Source organism: Patiria miniata, unplaced genomic scaffold, assembly GCF_015706575.1.
Source record: "Patiria miniata isolate m_02_andy unplaced genomic scaffold, ASM1570657v1 HiC_scaffold_24, whole genome shotgun sequence".
Lineage (NCBI taxonomy): Eukaryota > Metazoa > Echinodermata > Asteroidea > Valvatida > Asterinidae > Patiria > Patiria miniata.
The window spans coordinates 19,177,526-19,191,599 of record NW_024037063.1 but is presented as its reverse complement, the minus strand read 5'-3'; the positions used below and the strand labels follow the sequence as shown (position 1 = coordinate 19,191,599).

Here is a 14,074-nt window from a genome sequence, read left to right as displayed (position 1 = left end):
GTTGTTAGTTGTGTAGCCATGCAGGGGCAGATAGATGAGATACTGCATGAGTTCAGTGAAAGAACATCGAGTAAAGATGCTGATGCTGAAGCTTCTACCTACATGGTTTCATATTGCACAACATTTTTGTTTGCGTTTGGCCCACGACGGAACGAAAAAGGACCAGGCATAGGCGTGCGTTACAGTGTATTAATTCTAAGATTACATTATTTCAAATAGACAAAACGAGCTGTTAAAATGAGTGTATGTGGATATATGAAAATTAAGGAACTTATAATACTTTTGCTTTGTTTCGTAGTCTCTAGATGTTGTTTTGTTATTCTCTACAGTACGTTATGGTACTTTCCTTGTACATCATTTTACTTCTTTAAAATTTGTGAAATTTTGAGGAATTCCTTGAATCAATAATTGGGTTTTTTTTACCTTTAGTTGCCCGATCATAAGAGCCTTGTTTGTTCACACGTTGTATTTCTAAATATTTTTGAAGTATTCAAAACAAGGCAAACTATTTTGTGAAAACAAAAACATTGCAATTCCAGAACTGTTTTTATTCGCTTTATCTCTTTCTCTCTCTCTTGCCCCTCTTTTGCCCCTCTATTACTCAGGTTTTTATTTTGTTGATTTCGTACCTACATGCCGCGGGTAATTTTAACGTTGCTTTAAGCGTTGTGTTTCGAGATGGCTTTGACCAATATGATTTCGGATGGCTAATCGTTTATTCGGGCAGCGAAATCCATGGCATTACGTATCCATAGTGAGGGCCAATTATAGCCAACCGTATTGCTGGGGAAGCATCCATTATTAGAGTGGGGATATCTTTCGCTTGCTTGATCAATGCATGCACACTTCTTTATTTTTGTTCTGTTTTCGAACCATTTACATTAAAAATAGTACACTCGGTGGTAAATTCGAAAATTTAATGTCAATATCTTGTTTTTCGAGTAAGAATATAAAAAGGATGCCTCAAATACCGTACGACCCACGAATTAGCTTCCGACCTGATTGATTCGCTCCGGGCTGTGTTGCATGCATTCACCGCACAGTCACGTGTACATATACGTGCACCGAGACTCTTGAATGTCAGGCGTAATATACATCTTCATATTCTCCTGATTCTAATCTAATCAGATTGTCCAATTTTGGTAGCAGTCAACATTATGGTATGTACAAACCTGAGTTCACATTATTCAAGTTTTTAATTGGAATCGAAGTCCGCGCTTTTTGGGGCCGAGAATATCTGCACGAAACGTTCCTGCATGTGATACCCAAACACAACACGCAACCCCTGGACGTTAACGCGATGGAGCAGCTGGTGAACTAAACCCGGCCAATTAACGACTTGATTTCAAGTCTAGTTTCGAGAATGCACTCGAGAATGCACACGAGGGCGGAGCTTTGCTGCGTCAAAATGTTCTATTTTTGAATGTGACAGTTACCTGACCCACGATCCTAGTATGAGGCATCAGGATCGCCATGTGGTCGGTGAACTAGACTAAGATACCTCTGCAGGAATATAGGCTAATGATGTCAACAAAGGCTTAACAAGTAGACTCTTGTACTCCGATACGACTGTGCAATGTCCAGTTCTGGTTAATCATTAAGCCCAAGTTCAAAAACTGTGATAATTTGGGACGAACCGTTTTCAGTGATATCATTTTTGAGAGGACAAAGTCTCAAGAGTTCATCGATGCTGGGTCAGATACATGTACAACTTAAGCAGATCACAACCAAAGCTAATACAAATGCTGGGGATATTGAAGAGAAATGTCTACTATTGGAGCAATCGTACCAAGTCAAGAGATTACAAATCACTGATCAGACCCAAATTGGAATACTGCTCTGCCATCTGGGATCCACAACACAAATCAAACAGGGACAGGATTGAGAGAATTCAACATAAAGCTGCCAGATTTGTTGCTCGATCTCGCCCGCCATCTATAAAGAAACACATGTAATAACCTCAGCCAAAATCATGGGCCATCTTCCATCTGAAAATTCTACAAATCGCCATCAAACCAGACAAACAGGGGCTTTCAAATGTAATGTCATCACTTCAAAAAAAAAAGGACCGCCACCGTCACTCTCTTTACCCTAAGACAATCCTAGAATGGAGCCTGTTTGATCTTGGCACAAGAAGTGCACCGGATGCCAATACATTCAAAAATAGGATAGATGCCATCAACATAAGAAAACCTCATCGAAAAGCTCATCCCATAACCTAATTTGAGACTTGCACATGACCCGACCAATGTATGCGACAACCAGAAGATGGTGACAGATACCTTTGTGGTTATTACAGGAGTGAAGTGAAAACCTTTAATAACTGTTGGTTTATGGTATGTGCCTCAGCGTCTCACCATAGAGGGCTGCATGTTACAGTGGGGGGGGGGGGGGCAATATCTGTAGCATTCGTGCTGAAATGTAGACAGGGTTTTTACTAGCCCCCCAGCCCCATAATAAAACACTGGGGTGTGCAGGTGAGTTTGTTTCTGCATTCAATAGGGGACGTTGAACAATGAAAGACAATAGGGTCCCCAATTCCCGAAGGTCCCCAATTTCGCGATTTGTACGAAACATATGGGAGGTATTCATAAACAGTTTGAGTACAAACAAAAGAGGGACCAGATTGCAGGCAAACTTGTCTGTGTGTGGGTGTAAGTGTGGCGGGGAGGGGGCGGGGACGGACAAAATCTCTCTATGGGGGCGCCCTTCATAGCGGACACTATCGGACGAAGGCCACTCGGTAAGAAAGGACTACCAAATTTCCTTCTTTTAGAAGAGAGGCTTTCTTCCAAAAAACAGACATGTAATTTATAACAATTAGGCCTATTCTTTAGGAAAGAAATCGCCCTGCACAATATTTGACCCCGAAATAATTGACCCCAGTTCTGATATCGTCATGGAATATCGATTGTGACTAATATTTTCCATTTTATTGTCAATCATTAACATTCTATCCTTGACACACAATACTGATTTGGCACGGATCGCTTTTAATCTTTCACCTTTTTTAACAACGTTTGCCTTCGACAAACAAGCAATGGAAGGGGTCACAGTGCCTTCGTGTCTATAATTATTCGACCACTAATCGACATTGGTCACTCTGTTTGTCGTGACGCAGGTACCAGATCAACTGTAAAATTGTTGCCAGAGTTGCATTTTTGCAGCAATGATCAGCAAAATTCGGCAGCAGGCGCTCAAACCAGTCGGTGGATCTCTAGCCTTCCAGCAATTACTTCTCAGGACGACACTGGTAAAATCACTCAGTATTTTTCGTTTTCAAACACAGACCATCGCATGTTCGGTTTACACTAACATTATACTTGTATATTGAATGGCTAAAATTAATTGATTAGGTATGGCTGGTCCACCGGTCGGTCAGTTTATGTATTCAGTCTTGGCTTGAATCATTGCATACAATGAATTTTCCGGATTTTCTGTATTTTTTTATATGATTGTAAAAGCACCATCCTGTACTTGCAATTATCTTGAGCACTTTTTGGTTAAAAACAGTCGATTTATCGCTGAATGGACTGATCAAAATTGACAATCACTTCAATCAATAGAAATTGATTAGATACAAGAATGAAACAAACATTGCCGGTGCGTTCTGGTTATGTGTTCAATCCAAGATGGCGGTGAACAAGTAAACATTTCTCCATACAAAACGACTGAACAATTTTGATAAGTAAATGGATTGTTATATTGATTAATCGATTAATTGATCGATCGATTAAACAATTCGTCGATTGGGATTTATTGAGTAGAGGAATTAACTTTAGCGTTTCTTGTCACAAGTCCGTTATAAGTCATCCAGCAGTTTCTTATTGAGACTGGGCTTATGATGTTTTTGTGACCAGACTTGTGATGGACCTCTTTACCAAATTTGAAAATATAATTTATAACTAATACGGGCCTACTTTTTAGGGAAAAATGTCCCTCTTCCATACTTCAAAATAGCTGATCCAAAACTGACATTATTAATATCATGGAATATCAAAGAGTAATATAACGTTGTTTCATTTGATTGTCAATCATTAACAATCTATTATTGACGCACAATACTAATTTGGTAAGAATCGCATTAATTTTTTTAACCACGTTTGCCTTTGACAAACACGCAAAAGCAATGGACTGGACTTGTGATTTGCTTGTGATGGGTTCGACTACAACACTCGTTCCTGTCCTTTTTTATCATCGGTATACAGGTGTCCATTCCAAGATGGCAGAGAACGAGTATAAATGTGCCATGGTCACGCTCGGGGTGATACACATTATCGATGGGATAGTGCTGCCCAGTCTTTGGGGCGTATCGTGGATCTGGGTCTACTACACCGCCACAGATTTTGCCGGCCCAGAGGTTTGGGGAAGCATTTTGGTAAGTGTAGCGATTGCATACGTGAATTTAGTGAGTATATTGGAAAACTAAGGATAATGATGTTACACTTGTTCTTCTGAACGGTTAGTTGACCCTCCTAGTGCGTCTTCTGCATTTCACAACTCTAGTTCAACTTGAAACTGACCTGCAGGGTTTAAAGGGTTTTGACATAATACTGCTCTGGAAATCGACTTCCCACGAGGAGGGTTAGGCCTAAGGAAATAGAGCAAAACTGTTTGGAATAAGTATTCTATCATGAACAAATATCGTTTGTTTTTATATGTTTATCTTTCAAGAAACTTTGTTAGTGTGGCAAAGTATTCGTTCTAGCAACGCACGCGGTATTCTACGCAAAACTAACCACTTGTATGGAATTCACACTATACCAAACACACTAATAAAAGATGCACTTTTATCAATGAAAAGAAATGGTTGTACTTTAGAGGCTCAATTTCGTGATCCTCTTTTTGCTCTGACATAAAAGAAATATTAACAACTTCCATGGGCAATGTAGTCCAATTTTCGGAATTTGCGCCTTACAAATGGATAAATTATGAACTTATTATTATAATTATTATTATTATTCCGGGATGGAAAGTCGCCTTATTGTAGCAAATAGAGTAATTATTATTATTAATGTATACCACGTGCTTTGATAGACGCAGTGATTCGTTTATTTACAGTTCTTCATTCCTGCGGGTATTCTCGGAATAATTGCCGGAGTTTCCAAGAACCGGGGAGTGGTGAGTACAAATTGAAGCAAATATCAAATACGGCATCTTAAACTGTTGCTAAATTAGTACTACGCGCAATACGTGTGCACATCGTCGTACTCTATTGCCACTACGTCTGAGGACCATAATCAAGGCATTGTGATTCCCTTTGTTCCTATAATACACCATTGCACTTTCCCATAGACTAAGCACACAGATTTACGTCCGAGGAGTGTTCTCGACAAAACATGTACGTCTGAGGACAACAAAAAATCTCCGTTTAGGCCTACGTGTTGCTCGCTCTGGATGTATGTATTCCACGTACAAATAAAGATGTGAACGCACCCCGTCCAGTTTTAGTGTACTACCGATCGAGGACCCGTACTTTGTGTTACCGAGGACCCGTAAATGGTTTCCACATTTTGCTAGTATTGTTTGGACTTGTTGGAACTTTTTTCTTGACATGTCCCAAAAGTGAACATTAAAACCACCGAGTACTTGGGCTCGGGTCCTCGGTATTATGTTTTTTTTTCTTTCAAGTAACCCTTTTTTTTCCAAGTCCTAAGTTGTGAAGGACAACCCTGTTCCCTCTCGTAGTTCATTAATTAACATGGTTGTTTTGGGGGTTCTTTTTTGGGGGTTATTTCAGGCGATTGCGAGTATGGTGATGAACATTTTGGGAGGAGTTGTCGCACTTGTCGTTATAATCCTATTGGCAATAGTCACCGGAATCGACTCCACGAGCTCCCATAGTTTCGTAAGTCGGACGGATGTAATAAGAAATTTAAATTCCTTACTAGCGCATCATAATTGAAATCTGCTTCCCCAGCCCCACCCCCATTTGTTCTCCTTTTTTTCTTTTTGACAGTGAGTCCGTTTTTCTGGGAATGGACCCAAAGATACCCTCAAATCCCCCCCCCCCCAAAAAAAAAAAAAAAAAAAAAAAAACAATGCAGCTCTGAAGCCTGTAGAAAGGCAGCTCTGAAGCCAATATAAAATCGTTTAAAATTATTATAGGAAAACTGGAATATCTTCTACAGAACATCCAATGTCTGTCTGTTAACATTCCAAATATGGGATCAGATCAGTCCATTATATTTTTCATAACTTTCACTAACAATTCCGCTTATGTGATAGAGCTGGATGTTACTTGTGAGTGAGAAAGACTTTACTAAACGTGACTTATAGATATGTAAACAAAAATATGTAAAGGGTTAATACCAAATTGGGTTTTTTTATGTCATATCTATAGGCCCTTGATATAGTGGTGGACGGTATTTCAATCATCGTTGCCCTTTTAGAGGGCGTGGTTTGCATCGTGGCTGCTGTCTACTCATTCCGGGTCTTCAGGGTGGCCCCCCGACCAACGCCATCTACTACTGTGGTACGTTAAATTCTCGTCTTGGTACCAGACCAACAGATCCAGACTATCAGCGAATCTTAGGTCAGGTCAACGCGAATACGACATGATCAATACCGACGGTTTTCTTCCATTCCGAATTTTTCCGAGGTTCTCAACAAGGTTTGGTTGATAAACGGAATAGCTAGGGGGTGTTGGCGTAAAATAATTGTAAAATGGTTGTAGGCCCTATGGTTTGTTTTGGATTTGTTTTGGTTTGTTTGGGTTTTGGGTTTTATTTGTCAGTCCTGAATATGCTGCATTCATTGAATCGATCACGCGATAAGGTAGGGCTTTGCGGCGTTAGAGTTCATTCTATGTGACGACTACCTGATGACGTCAGAAAATAGTGTTTTTCAGGGAACCAGAATATTGAAGTTACAAGTTGGCTGGATTACGGCAGTAGAGGGAATTTGAAATATGAAAGCTTGGACGCACACTGACACTGTAAAACCATAATGAGCCTATCAATTGTTCCCCCCCCCCCTCCCCCGGGCTGCCCCACCAAAGACGTGGGGATTGTCACTTTTGAAGTGACAAAATCCCCACCCTCGGGCAAAATTTAAGTGACAATCTCCGGCATACACACGTGGGGCTGGGGCGCACTAAGTGATTGCCTTTCCAGTACGCCAATGTCAACAATGTTTTTTGACATTACCAGCACACTCACGTCAAAAAAGTGGCCGGCCACTATTTTATGCAAAACCTCATTGGCCGGGATTTTGTGCGTAAACCTTACTATAAGCCAGCCGATCGCACTCAACTGACTTCGCTAAACCGCAAGTCCCATCATAAAGAATAAGTTAACCGGACCATTTTCTACGAGAGTGTGTTTCCAATGGCTTGAGTGGGCTTTCAGAAAGAACTTTTGCAAGTGGGAAAGATACTTTGGAAACATCCAATCCGTTTGGATATTATACTTTACGAATTTATGAATAAATGAGCACATTTTAAACAGTATTTAATTGCTATTATTTTTTGGTGTGGTGGTGGGGGTGGGAGTGGGGCTAGACATACGCTATAAACGAATGGCGCAATAAGACCGACAGCGGGCGCAATTTTCGATTGATGAGGAATTCAAAATTTTCTACGCGAGTCATTTGCATAAAAAGTGACCCTACAATTTTTTTGTAAAAAAAAGAGACCGCCTAGTTTAAAAATCGGTGGAATCGTGCGAATGTAGCCGACGATTATCTCCCTAGATTTTGGGCTATTACCTAAGAGCAGATTTGATAAAATTAGGGTCGAAAAATGGAGGCATGAAAAACGTGACCAAACCCTGACATCGGGCCTGGGGCAGCGCGGCTGGGGGGGGGGGGGGGGGGGGGGGAGACAGGCGCATAATCTCCAGACAAGCGCAGTCAAATTTAGGGCTGCCAAATAATGGTCCAATAAGAATGACAAAAACTCTCGATATGCTCGCAAATGGCCCATAAGGGAGACACGTTTCGCTAAAAAGTTGTACCTTCTAGGCATAATTTTAGTGTCGCAAATAGCCTAAATCGATTTCTCCTAATCCAAAACCTGATACACAGTTTAGTTAGATTATAGTTGAAGTCAGGGTTAAGTGTCATTAAAGTGGGTTGTGCCAAGTCTACGGAAATGTCTACAATGTATTGATTTTTCCTGCCTACCGAAAACACAGGTTTACAATGCCGCGGCGTACCCAGCCGGGCAACAGTACCCGGCCCAGCCTCTCCAGACACAATACGCCGGTCAGCCAGTGCAGATGCTATACACAGCGCAACCAGCGCAGGCACAATACGCGGGCCCGGGAGGTCAGGCGCCGCCGGACGCCGCGGGTCAGCAGCAGGCACCGGTGCAGTACGCCACCGCGCCAGCACAGGATCAGTACGCTGCACCTCCACCAACGGAAGAAAAGCACGGCGGACCACCGGAAGTGTAAACATAAAACGAAGCCAGCCAAGCAGCGTCTGCCATCTTGGGTCAACCATGACGCATGCGTAGTTGCCTTAACGCGATTATTTTAACAGGTAGTTGCAATTTGATTTCTTCTGCAGAGTTAAGGCGCGAAAATAAGAATTGTATTTTCTGATCAGTTTTTGTGTGTGGAATGAATCAATCTTTATAGAGAGGTCAACAACCAAAGAATAATTGATCATTACGGGAGTTTTTGTTTTTGAAGTGGAAATAAAACAATAGAAGAAAGTGATTTTTGGGGGATCCAGGATGGCGGATCTGTTGCTTCAAGGTGCATTGGCCAGTTTGTTGCAGCCAGTTCAATTAGTATAGAGGTCAGTGGGTAAATTCCATGGAGCTGTTATGCCTAGTAAGAATTATTTGCTTTAGCAAAGGCAGGTTACCAGCAAAACTGTAGATGTTTATTGCTTGTGATTGGTTTTCAGCATACTAATAATTAGTACATTATATAAAACCTACATTTGCTCAGAAATGTAAAGGGCTTAAGCAGCTGTACTGGACCTGTTATCAAACTACTCCTTCCATCCCCCTTAACAAAATATTGCAAGCTTCTGGTAACCAGTTTTTTGTAAACCACGATCTCAAAACTTTTGAATTGCAGGGCCGTACGAAAAAAAAACTGGAAAACAAATTATGGGAACTCATCGTCCCCCAGGGAAATTTATCATTGCATTGCGATTAGGAAGTTTGTTTTATCTTTAAAAAAAATTGTAGCCACGAGACCTCGGGGACCTTCCAAATAATTAGGCAAAACATTTAATGAGATGCACTTTTATGTAATATTTTTTTTGTAGCATATCATGTGTTTTCGTCGTCTTTGAAACTGACAGTTACATAAAAACACTGCCTTTAAGTGTGTTTTGCACTAAAAACGCAAAGATCAAAAAGAAATGTAGTGGAATACGGATAGTAGTTTCGGCCTTCATTGTATTAAGTGTGAAAAAGTGTGTTATAATTTGCTAAAGTTACTATTTTTAAGGTCATTGTATAATTTGTAAAACTCTTTAGCATTTTATTATCGCATACGCAGAGTTATTAGTTACTTTTGCAAGTCATAATATCGTTTTTCCCCTCTTCCAACCGTTTTTAACCAATTGAACGCACACCATAACTGTCATTTTTAGTAAAACCGTTACGACTCGCGTCTAAAAAATAGCGATTTGAAACACTCCCGGCGCAGTTTATGATGAGTCTTTGGTTACTGCATCATAACTTTCATCATGAATGCAGTTTTATGAATTCTCTTAAGAAGCAAGTTATTTTGCGCTACCGTTTTAAGAAGAAGACCCCCAAAAATAATTCTTCTGTATAAATGGATCGATGTTTTAACATAAATTATTGAAATAGTTTATTTTCTCTTTGTAAGTGACTGTAAGTTGTTTTGTGGATTTTTTTAAGTCTTTAAACTGTTATAAGGCACGGGATGTAGAATTTCATGTTTTTAATCATGATGGTTAATTGAAATGAATTCTTCTGTTTATATTTATCGTTTTTGCATCTTGCTTTTATACAGGCGTAATAAATAGCTCAAGAAGGTATAAAAACAAATCTTCGTACTCACATGTAGCTTGGCTTATCTGCACCTCCACTTTGCTTTAGTGTAAATGTTGGCCCGTAGCTGTCCAGTGCATATCAAAATCACTGCGTTCTTCCTTTGCGCAGTACAGCTAGAATCGAAAGTAACATGAAAAAAAGTCATCAATTTCTCAACCACGACAAAATATTTATCACTTAGGAAAGTGAAATAAATAACTCGCTAATGTGGTGAGAGCGCCCGCTTCTGGTCATACGTTTTCTTCCCACACACCTTTATCAACCATCCATTACGTTGTTTAAGTTTCACACTGATCGTCTGAGAGACACTATTAAATAATCGTCCGCTCTCTTTTTATATGTAAAAAAAAGGTTTTACTATGAAAATAGGAACAGGACGCTCAGAGAAACTTAACACACACACAAATCTCTCTAATGGATAATGGATGAAGATGAAACTTTGCACAAACATGCATCATCGGTGTCCAAAGATGTGACAAAAATTGCGATGTCATCATGGCGTTATAAAGTACCAAATTACAACGATTAACGATGATGACGTCATCAGACTGGATGTTATTGTAGGGAGAATTTCAAAATAATGTCTTATGCTGTGACGTCATCAAACCGGACGTCAGGTACGTGTTAATATTGAATGCATTCACACATACGTGCGAATTAGCTTTTCCAGAAGTTCTTTTCACTTTATCTAGCATAACCTTTCTAAAATAAACAAGTACAAATTTAGCACTTTTTTATATAACGTCATCAAACCGGAAGTAACTTGCCAATGCGTTTGTAATCTATTGATCCCTAAAGGTAGTCTGAGTACCACCCGTTATCCACGGAACCAAATGCTGTAATAGACCATGACATTCGCCGTGGTCTATAACATAGACTACCCTAAAGGATGCAGTTGTTCAAATTAATAAATGCTTAAATCAAACAAGTATGAACTTCATATTTTCCCTGGTATTTTTGTGGCATAAATAATAGTAATAATAATAACAGTGGTTATTTATAAAGCGCACGTATCCACCAGGACTGGTGCTCAAGGCTCTACATCATTATTACCCCTGCTCATTGGGCACATGAAACATTCCAAATACCATCTCAGCTCCCTGGGGAGTATACAGCTCGATGCAGCCTGTTAGGCGCAAGGAAGCTAATTCAATCACAATAGCCATCTCTGCCCTCAAAGGTACCCATTTACTCCTGGGTGGAGAGAAGCAATTAGTGACAAAGTGCTTTGCCCAAGGGCACACGCACCATGACCCCGCCAGGACTCGAACCCACAACCTGCAGCTTTACCCGCAGACCACGAATCAGTGCCCTTAACCACGAGGCCACATAAACATATAACTGATTCTTAAGACAATGTCAAATCTCTATAGTTGAAAATTATGCTGGTATTTCAACGACGTGACACACATGTATTACCAGCAGTTTTCCCGGCAAGGACTCGGGCACTTTGACCTGCCCGCATGAGGATATTGGCGAACAGTTGAGTGGAAAAAATCCATATTCATACATTTATAACTAGACCTTATTTTATGTAAATTAGTCACAAACCATTTTTGACTAGGCAGTCAATGGCGCGTCTTTATGGGCTCTCGTTCATATAATGCAGAATATATTTTAGTTCATGTAGCTAGGAATTTGAACAGGTTGGCCTGTGATCATTTCAGGTTTGACTTTGTCGGCTTGTTTGCTGTCACAGTCCGGGTTCTTGAGACTGAAAGGCAAGGTCAACGGCAGTAAACCTCCGAGAGCACTAGAAATGGAAGTTTCGTATCTGACTCTATTGGGCTGCTTGTCGGGCCATATTTTGCTTTGTATCGGAGTAGCTTCATGCAGTAAAATCCTTTACGTGACTACAGGAGGTGTTGGGAGTCATTACCCAGCGGGCGTTGAGATAAGTAAGGCGTTGGCTCGACGGGGACATCACGTGACCGTTTCCATCGATCAGGATTCATACGAAAGGGGTGAGGATGACCGGAATTTCCCAGCAAATATGGAAACCATAACCTTCCCGGCATCTTTTCCACTGGAAACAACGTTCCGCACCATTGACAAATATGTTCGAAGCACCCTTCGCGGATGTTCCCCCAATGACGTCATTGATCAACTACCTCCACCGGATTATCCAGGTCAGGACAATCACACACTTTTCGATTTGAACGAAATTTTCTGCGACGATATCCTGAACGACACCGAACTTATCGCAAAATTAAGAGCGGCAAGCTACGACATGATTGTAGGGGATACTGTTTTCCTTTGCTATGCTCTATTAAGCCAAAAACTGTCCGTTCCCTTTATCCACTTTGGCTTGACATCGATGGTACCCTCGCAGCATGATATCTTCGCTGGTAACCCTGTCAGTCCCGCCTATGTTCCCGAACGCGCCAGCGAACTTACCGATCAGCTGACTTTCCGCCAGCGCTTCAAAAATACACTGATGTACCATCTGGTGAGATACTTCTACAACAAACTCGTTCTGCAAACCTTTGAAATAGTTCAACAGAGGCACAGTTTGAGGCCGGATGTCACGTTCCAGCAACTGATTCCGGAAGCCGAAATGTGGATTTTTAGCTCCAACTTTCTCGTTGATTTCGCTCGACCTTTACCACCACACGTCAGGTTTGTAGGGGGAGTTCTGACCGGTCCACCGAGTCAACTCATTGAGGTAAGGGGTCGTCTATAAAGTAAGTATACGCACGGGGGGGGGGGGTAGTCTGAGTATTACCCGTTATCCACGGAGCAAGACTCCTGTATAGCGTCTGCTATGTCTAGATATACATATATACAAGCCGCGCGCCAGCCAATCGGAGTCGACTTTACTAAATCGTGACGTCATTTCGTAAAATCAGGACTAAATGGTTTGAATGGTCAATTCGAATGCAGTGTTTTGTAATGCAACAACAGCCGGGCGCATTGTCGCATAACATGATACAGAGCGCGTTACGCATTTTTTTTTTAATCCATTGTCTATGACGCGTATACGGGTGAATGACCGAAGACCTGATATAGAAAGCGCCCGCTGATTGGTCAAAATCTGGGAGGTCAAGAGGCGGGGTCTTCCCTAATTAATCGGCGAATCAGATCACATAATAGATCCATGGCATTCGTCATGGGTCTATTACATGGACTGGGGAGGGGGGGGGGGTTGATGTTAACATTGCGTACACCATGCGTACATACACGAGGGAGGGGATCGCAGTCAATGCGTACGTATACGCAGAGCAAAAATTAGCTTTCAATAAATTGTCTTTAAAATAAATGTATTTTCTCATAATGAATACCAACATGTATACCAGGACCAGCTTTTATGCATCGAAAACACATACACTTCATCCCCACCATTTAGATAATCTTCCCAGTGTCAGCTTCCGCCAGCCGACCGACGCCTTTTAGAGGTCATATTAAAACTTCAGAGCCAGCGACATGATACAAAGTCGATTGTGATACGGGCATTAGTCGAGTACTTAGAGTCACTAGAGTTTTTGATAGTTTCAAAACAAATTCCGTAAACTAAAGCTGAATTCTCTTAAATCTAACGACAATAATTGTTTGGAATTTGAACAGTATCTTTCTGTCGAAAATGCGATTTTCGTACGCATTTTACAGTTCATGCAATGTGAATCAACGCGGTTTTGGCGCATTACGGTGCGTCGCGGTGATCGCCATCTTTTTTTTTTCGTGTTGCATTTTGTCGTCTTCGTCATCGTTTTACCCAAAAATTTCCAACAAAAAATCAAACCCTGCCCTCTATTCATGACACTCTTGTTGGTTTTAAATGTCGCTATAACTAGTTTGGTAAGTTCAAGAACCTCAACTACAAAATCGCCAATAAAAAAACTGCTTCAATTAGCCGGGTAGCATAGCGCATTCGTACTACATGGACATGTTCATACATATCTGGTACATGTTTACTGTACACCGGAATGCGTATGCGTACGGGGGGTGGAACAAGTGTGGACGCCATGCGTAAAGGGGGAGGGGCTCTAAAAAAAAAAAATACAAGTTTTGTAGGCTCGGTATTTATCAAGCGCAAAAGGAAATTTACATTATTCTGTAGTATATGTTTATAAGTTCAACGTCGTAAGACAC

At 41.0% G+C, this 14,074-nt stretch overlaps 2 protein-coding genes across 2 annotated transcripts; both read left to right on the top strand.

The window, feature by feature from the left end:
- Nucleotides 1-3,107: 3,107 nt before the first annotated feature.
- Nucleotides 3,108-10,094, top strand: LOC119731708. Its single transcript, XM_038204930.1, has 6 exons — nt 3,108-3,253; nt 4,209-4,378; nt 5,062-5,121; nt 5,741-5,848; nt 6,344-6,475; nt 8,136-10,094. Exons 2-6 carry the CDS (start codon nt 4,223-4,225, stop codon nt 8,394-8,396), a joined length of 717 nt encoding a protein of 238 aa, XP_038060858.1. The 5' UTR covers nt 3,108-3,253; nt 4,209-4,222; the 3' UTR covers nt 8,397-10,094.
- Nucleotides 10,095-11,552: 1,458 nt separating this feature from the next.
- On the top strand, nt 11,553-12,683 carry LOC119731707 (2-hydroxyacylsphingosine 1-beta-galactosyltransferase-like). The gene has a single exon (XM_038204929.1). It carries the CDS (start codon nt 11,745-11,747, stop codon nt 12,666-12,668), a length of 924 nt encoding a protein of 307 aa, XP_038060857.1. The 5' UTR covers nt 11,553-11,744; the 3' UTR covers nt 12,669-12,683.
- Nucleotides 12,684-14,074: the final 1,391 nt, after the last annotated feature.